At 35.1% G+C, this 8276-nt stretch overlaps 1 protein-coding gene and 1 long non-coding RNA gene across 6 annotated transcripts in view; one reads left to right on the forward strand and one right to left on the reverse strand.

Moving 5' to 3' along the window:
* Window positions 1–1220, forward strand: part of LOC115632575 (frizzled) — a 159200-nt gene extending 157980 nt beyond the window's left edge. The window contains exon 5 of the mRNA XM_030529796.1: window positions 282–1220. Within this exon, the coding sequence (XP_030385656.1) occupies window positions 282–814 (533 nt within the window). The 3' untranslated portion in view covers window positions 815–1220. The remainder of the gene's footprint in view (window positions 1–281) is intronic.
* On the reverse strand, window positions 716–4749 carry LOC115632577. 5 transcript variants are annotated; one of them, XR_003996301.1, is made up of 5 exons: window positions 4431–4749; window positions 3921–4047; window positions 3779–3861; window positions 936–1093; window positions 750–878 (listed from the first exon to the last, which is right to left on the reverse strand). It is a non-coding gene; the product is annotated as an uncharacterized LOC115632577 (long non-coding RNA). The 5 variants fall into 5 exon arrangements; XR_003996299.1 differs by having other exon boundaries at window positions 3915–4047; XR_003996298.1 differs by lacking the exon at window positions 4431–4749 and having other exon boundaries at window positions 716–833; window positions 895–1093; window positions 3915–4078.
* Between the last annotated feature and the right edge of the window lie 3527 nt (window positions 4750–8276).

Below are 8276 nucleotides of genomic sequence, written 5' to 3' on the forward strand. Positions count from 1 at the left end.
ATGAGGAGCGTCTTTATCGCAAACTTCGCTCTGACCCAAAACGTTTTATGCCTTTTGAACTTTTGCCAGATGTTGCCTTATTTGTTTTGAATATAGTGCCATTTACTTGAATTTGTTGGTAATTAATTTTATGTAATTTTCCAAACATTTTAATTTACAAAATAACGCCAATGTGTTCTCTAATGCACATTTTACAATCCTGAAACCTTATTAAAGCGTCTATTGTGATTGCTATTTTCGTTATCTAAAAGAAAATTTCGAATTGTTTTTTGTTGTTGCAGGTGACATTTTGTCGGGAGTGTGCTTTGTGGGCCAACTGGACTCCCACTCCCTGGGCGTATTCCTCATTCTGCCGCTCTGCATTTATCTATCGATTGGCGCCCTGCTCCTCCTGGCCGGCTTCATCTCGCTCTTCCGCATACGCACCGTGATGAAGACGGATGGCAAGCGCACGGATAAATTGGAGCGCCTGATGCTTCGCATTGGTTTCTTCTCGGGTCTCTTCATACTGCCGGCTCTGGGGCTGCTCGGCTGCCTCTTCTACGAGTACTACAACTTCGATGAGTGGATGATTCAGTGGCACCGTGACATTTGCAAGCCCTTCTCCATACCCTGCCCGGTAGCACGGCCGCCGGGCACCGCCGAGGCTCGTCCCATCTTCCAGATCTATATGGTCAAATACCTGTGCTCCATGCTGGTGGGTGTGACCTCAAGTGTGTGGCTCTATTCCAGCAAGACGATGGTCAGTTGGCGGAACTTCGTGGAGCGACTGCAGGGCAAGGAGCCCCGGACGCGCGCTCAGGCGTATGTCTAGTATGAGACGGCTGGTGCAGCTGAGCCGGCGAATGAGAGTTACTTAGTGTTTAGTACGTAGACGGCTACGAATATACATACAGACATATATACGAGCATATTATATACATATAAATATATACATATTTGTGTGAGTCCAATTTAAAGTAGAACGTAGAGCATCAACTATTCGTATGCCTCATCCAATCACCCCATTCACCCCATTCACCCCACTCTGCAGTCGTAGTTGTAGTTGTAGCCTAGTGTTATGGCATTGATCACAGCTTTGTATAAAGTTCATCTGAAAATACAACAAAATCAAAAGTTAACTATAAGTCAACGTTTAAAGCTCCAAGTAAATTATACGAGTATGTAATTAAAAGAAAGAAAACAAAGAAGAAAAAGCTGAGCATCTTTGTTTGTGCTAATCGAGGCCATCGGACTCAAGTGGCTTTGTTGTTAAACCAAAACTATAGGAATAAGTTATGACTTAAGGCTAGCACTTAATCAATTCACACATTTTTAACTTGCATTTGTTTTTGTTTTCATTTCTCAGCTTTCAACAAAACGCAATTCAGTTTTAAATATTTCTATATATTTTCCATTTAAATTCTTCTATCAATAGCTTGCTGAACAACATTTCCACTTCCTGATTCTCTTTCCCTTTCCCAAAGCATATGTAATGTATTTATAGATATATTGTGAAAGCTTTAAATGTGCCCTAGAAGTAATGCATAAATAATAAACATACGATGATAAATAAGTGATTAGAGCCAGGTGAGAAACTCGACAGCTTGTGAAAAGAATTTGCGACCACATGCTGACATTTTAGAAATCGTCTCATCTGTAATGAAAACTGTAATCGTTTTGTAAAAAGTAGAGGTGGTGGGCGATAACGTCGACTTTTGTTAATATTATTTAATAGTTCTTCATTTAAAGAGTAGAGCATTTATTTTCAGTTCTTTTTCATTCTCCATGACACGATTAAACCATTGAATATTTTGTGTAATATTTCCGACATTCATTTTGTTGTCTGAGACATTCTTTAATTTCTTTTAAATTAACTTGCACAAATATTAAGTTTCCACAACAATTAGAAGGCACACCTCTACTTCAAACCCTTGCCTAAACAATTAAATAGAAGAAGCAAAACAACAACAGAAATTGAAATTGTATTATAAAAGTATCTCCATTTAGTATTTAAAAGCAACAATTGTTTACTATGTGCGAGTAGAAGATTAGAAACGTAAGCCTAATATAGTGCATACGAGTACAATACGTATATGTGTAGATGTAAGATCCTACTTCGGAACTTAATATAAACAGCTAAATTAAATCGTAGCACTAGCCATTTAGGTCCTCCATGTGCTAAAAGGCGTATGAATATAGTACGCCAGATGTGTTTAATCGAATGTACTATTTGTTAACTTGAATCATTTTAAGTGTGTTTTATTCAACTCTGATGACGTTGTAGTCATTGGCCTAAATTAAGCCTGTACTATATGTATGTACGAGTATATTTATATTTATAAGGGCCTCCTCCACTCCCCTTGTCACACTTTTGCGTTGCACATTTTGTTGCTATACTTAAAATTGACTAAGCATAGAGGTAAAGATAAAGCTAAGCATACAAAACAAACTGCCATTTTAATTTGTATTCGTGTATGTGAAGGCGAACAACAAATCGAATGCCAAAATGTTGGTTGCATTTCAGTTTATGCATTTAATCAATTGTTTTGAACACTTTGAGATTCGAGTCCCAAAAAATATTCTGCATAAGTACTAAATAGGTGTAAGGCATCATCAAAGTGTAGCATCACTAAAGCAAACTATCAGAGCAAAGCATTAAGAACACATCTAACCCTAGAATTATCGTTGCCGGTGTATCATATGGACAACAATTAAACAAACCAATTATAAGTGTGAATATGACAAAAAGCGCAAGAATAAACCTTTATTTTATTGTTAAAGACTGAAAATCGAAAATGTATTTTACTTCACGCACCAATCGATGCATCAGTGTTGCCTTGAAACTTCAAATGCAACTCTGCGTCCAGGCAGACTCTATTCAGATGCCCTTAAAATGACTATTTTCATAAAACCTATTGTCATTTCGGTAAGTTATTTATATATTTCCTTTACTCACCTATTTTGATATAAACCTAGTCTGACATTTTATTTATTTATTTATTTATTTACTTATTTATTTATTTACTTATTTATTTACTAATTTATTTATTTATTTTTTTATTTATTTATTTATTTATTTATTTACTTATTTATTTACTTATTTATTTATTTATTTACTTATTTATTTATTTACTTATTTATTTATTTATTTATTTATTTATTTACTTATTTATTTATTTATTTATTTATTTATTTATTTACTTATTTATTTATTTATTTACTTATTTATTTATTTATTTATTTACTTATTTATTTACTTATTTATTTATTTATAAGCTTTACCCTAGAGTTACAAGTAATGGATTGCTTTTAAATTATTACGCTAGTCATTATAAATTTAATTATATTGATCTTAGTATTAGGTTATTTTATTATTATTAGTTTTATTTTTAACATTCAAAATTCATATTAATCTTTATAATTATTATATATCTCTTTAGGTTTGTTTTATCAATTTTTTACTTCTACTTTAGCTTCAGTCTTTTAAGATACACAAGGCAGGTTTGGGACCTGCGTTTCTTACTCTGTACGTCCCTTACTCTTGGCTGCTCCGTAACTTTACTCTAAGAATTCCACCAATCTTAAGATGTGCTTAGATCTAAGGATAGTTGGACAGATAGAGATGGCCATATCGATTTGTCCTTTCTTGTTCATGAATGCTTGATCTCATAAATTCGTACATTTATAAATCCTACCTATTGCCAATGCTAACATACTACACGTATATAGTGATGTGATGTGTGTCACTAGACACGTTTCGAAGTCATTATACAAGAAAATATGAACATGCACTTACCTTTCGATACGGTTAACTGGAAACAAGTACGAAGCGAACCTCTGGATGCACATTTCTCCTTCTTTACCACGGCCAGAACATCTCTGGAAATTAAATATTCTGATAGAAAGGAAAACATACCAGTTCTTAGGCCAACCTTTACTTAACAGTTGTGGGTTAAAAAACGAGCAATTAAGTGACTATTTCTGATCCAATTGGCATAAATTTTCCAGAATCCTCAATCACATCGGCCCATGTACAGTTTTTGGGCTTAAGGAGCAAGTAAAAACCTAAAATGCCAAACACGACTGTCACAATTGCAAGTATTATAATAATTATCATGAGATGTTTTTCCTCCATATCGAAACGTGTTGCTTTAATTTTAACGAATACAATAAGAATTTTGCTGAATTCGAAATAACGGAGCCAACTAAAATTATTTTTGAATTGAAATGCAAAGATTGACACATTACTGGCAGGGATTTGTTAAAAATTGTCCCGTACTTAAATATCACAAATTAGTTCCGTAATTATTTAATGTGAACATGGAATAATAAGGCGATTAACAGGAGCGACTTTCAAGCAAGCGGAAATGTTACATGGCTAATGAAATTCATAGTTTTGGTCAACCCCAATAAATAAAAACATTTTTAAGAATAAGCTATAAACTTACCATTTTCATCCTCGTTTACAACAACTTTTGATTCGATCGACTGATCCCTTTGACGATTGGACTAAAAGTGTCGAGACTTGGCAGACGAGCGCACAAGATTACGGGTAGATCATGATAATGAAATAATGATAATTATTCAATTATATTTATGGGGATTTTAGTGGTAGCATTTTGGTCGAAAATGTCGGCGATTGTGCACTTCCTAGGCTTAGCCAGCATCACAATAGACAAAATGATGAAGATTGATGCTAAAATTGCAAGTACTATGATTATGATATATAGGACCTTTTTACTTGGCATATCGAAATATTTAGCTTTGAATTTGTGCGAATTCTAAAATAAAAATTTAAAGAAAATTTAATTTAAGGAGTAACATAATTTAAACTAATGACGTAAAAAGCATAGCTGCACCTTAACCATGCTTAGATCTTTTTATTGTTCTGATCCCAGCAGACGACAGCTTACAAAGGGATCTGTCAGGCTTACTCGACTGCAACATTCTCCTGCTCACATAAGAAAGGACCAGTATGCTATTATTCCACGTAATTCATAAAGCGTTTAATAACAGCACGTACCAGCCACGAAAAAGGTATTACCTCAAATGAGGGCCCATAGGTATAATTTTAAAAGTGCCAATTCGATTCTATGAATAAAAGATTATTTTCTTAAACATGTTATAGCCAGGAGTTAGTCATTAAGGCATTACTTACGGTCCAGCCGAAGAGCTCATTTTTTTGTCCCAGTGCCAATTCTCATTGGAATGGTTATGATGATATTGGTAATAATATCCCCAAGGCAGCAGGGCCACTATGAGAGTGCTACACAAGCATAAAAAGACACCAATAACGAGACATGCTATGACCATATTTTAGGTCAAACAATAACGAATACAGCGTTCATACTGACTTTTCAGGCAAAGTCACATTTTCTGTTCGCTAATATGTTTTTTTCTATTCTGCTTCTTTGTCGCAATTCTTTACACATATACATACATATATCTACTTATTAAAAAAATCAAACTAAGAGCTGGTATCTTTCGAATACGCTAGCGCTTCCAAACTGGCACAATTAGAGAACGAACAATGATTTGTTTGTTTTTAATTTGAAGAAAAAACTAAAATAATTGACGATAATGCTCGCTCATTATGAGGGTTGCTGCTAGTCCTTAATGAGTTACTTGCGCTTCAGTCGAACAGTTGATCCTTGTATCTTGTTTCAATATCACCTAACTTTGCCGTCATGGTATGGCGCGGCGGGTGGGGAATGTTCGTTTTGATAGTTCCATTCGTCCGATTGGAAAACATTTGCCGCAATTATACACCAAAATAATAACAAAAGAGCAACAACGGCTATGGTAATGACTATAATGATGATGATAATTCCCTGTGAATCCATTTCAAAATGTATTCTTTTTGTATTCCAATTTTCTGGTTTTTCAACGAATGTCAACTGAGTTTTGAAACAAAGACACCTTTGTGGCTAATTGTTTTTAAAAGAACGCATTTTTATGCCTCAGCTGTTGCTGACAAATAAGTTATTTGATTTAACATTTATGCTGGTTTGGGATGAACAACATGGTGAAGAAAAGAGACATAAATATCTCTTTTTACAAAATATAGAACTACAAGTATAATAAAAGCGGTCACTCGGACTGACATATTTATGTCTGAAAATAATATTATTTCTTTTTGGTAGTATCCAAGTTTTGTAGCCTCAATTAAACCCTTTAGCAACAAAAATACAATAGGGCGAAGAATGAAGAACATACTTGTAGGAACAATTCGTTCAATTAAAAGAATATCCAATCCATATCTCACTTGTGGCACATTTGTTGCTCAAAGCTGTAAAAATAGGGCTGAGTCTGATAACCTTAATGATGTTCGCTTTACTTGAAGAATTTTTTTAGTAACTTAAAAATAATATAAAGAAAAACCAATTGTGTTTAAAATATATAAAATAATAATTTGAATTTGTTTTCCGCTTAAATGTTACAACACTGGTATTTAATCGCTGCTCGTTTTTAAATTTGTTTTTTGCACCGACATTCTCTTTCAAAGCTTTTTTTTTTTTGTTGTATTTTTAGTAACTCCGGGCAGTCATATGTTTGTTTTACGACTCGCATCCTGCCGCATTGTGGCCCGCAAACAAAATAATAATAAAAATACTAATAGAAAAAAATGCAATTGCAAATATATTTCACAAATACATAATGTGCAAAAAAAGCGGCAACATATAAACAAAAGAAACAAGTCCTGTCGCGAAAAATGGAAAAGTTCATTCCAAAACATTTTTGCCACATTAACGCTTGCACACGCCCGCGCCATTTTGTACAGCATACACTCACACACACATACACACACACACGGTCGCATTAATAACTTTTATGGGAGCCACATAAAAACGCAACAAAACTCGCTTTTCGGCCAACCTATGTGGGTGTGAGCTGCACTTGTAGTTGTTAAATCGCACACGTGTTTTATAGAAACCAGCAAAATATCCTTTTAGACGAATGTCTGTGTGTGTGTGTGTGTGTGTGTGTGTGTACGGCGTTAGTTCCTTAGCTACGTCCGTTGCCCGGACAGCCTGCAGATTTGTTGGACGCCGCCGTTTTTAACTGCAATTTGTTGCGAAGGCGCTTAGTATCCCCCTTGGTATGCCCCTTGTGGGGCACAGGACCAGACCATACCAGACGCGAATCCTGGCAGCTGGATGTCGTTTTTATGCACATGTGTGCTTGTGGTTGTTTTGGTTTTCGGTGTGCGTGTACGTGTACGTGTGCGGGCGGTGTATTTACAAAAAATACAAGTGTAATCAAAATTATATGGGCGTGTGTTTAGCCGAGTTCTCATAAAATTCAACGCTGCCGGGCTTTGCGAGCACGAATGCTCCAAAGCTCCCACCAGCGTCTGTTTGGGTGGAGATATCGAATATGACCACACACTACATATACTTATACACAAATGCGCACACAATCAGTATGTATGTGTTTGTGTGTGTGGCTGTAAGCGAGCTATCATTGAATTTAAAGCTGCACTGCTGCAGTTTCGATTCAATCGATTGTGTCTGTTGCCAATAAGGTTTTCAAATATCGGAAGTTTTTCACAGATCCCAAAAATACAAAAATTTTACTGGTTTTCTATTCAGCAAGAACACATTAATATGTTCTTTTAATCAAATAAAATATTGTAATAAATATGTCATTTCAGTTTGTCAGTTGAGTTGATTTATTGGAAACTATTTGCATTTATTTTACAGATATTGACAAAGTGGTAATTTTTTCGACATTAGTTAAAAATATTTATTAATTTGAAATTCTAAGTTAAAATATTGTTTGTTTTTCATAATTTAGTTTTTTTTCTGGTTTTGGACCAATTTTTATTTAATTTGTAGAATTCTATTCTATTCAATCTTTTAAAGGAAACATTCACCAAGTCGGATAAAATGTGAACAGTTGTTTAGGAAAGTCAATTGTAAATAGTGTAGGATAATTGCTCAGCACGCTTGTTGGTAAGTCACAACTATGCATACAAAACCAAGGGGGCCGGGACAAACAAAGGACACTTAATTGCTGGCCGAGGAAGGCAAACCTACCCACAACCACAACCGTCCAATCATTCTCGAGTAAACACGAAATACGCGTCTATGATTGCAAATCGCAGTCAATTGCGCAGCAAATGGAAAAGGACGAAGGACAAGCAGATGATGAAAACCACCCATTAGCAGTGACATTCAGTTGAAGGACCTGATTCATTGTCTTCGCCATATCCTGGGACTCACTTAATGGCTCTGCAAATATTTGGCCAGCACATAAGTTGCGGGTGTTGTTTTTGTCGCTGACAGTTGCAG

The sequence above is a fragment of the Scaptodrosophila lebanonensis genome, unplaced genomic scaffold (assembly GCF_003285725.1).
Source record: "Scaptodrosophila lebanonensis strain 11010-0011.00,11010-0021.00 unplaced genomic scaffold, SlebRS2 tig00001415-arrow-pilon, whole genome shotgun sequence".
Lineage (NCBI taxonomy): Eukaryota > Metazoa > Arthropoda > Insecta > Diptera > Drosophilidae > Scaptodrosophila > Scaptodrosophila lebanonensis.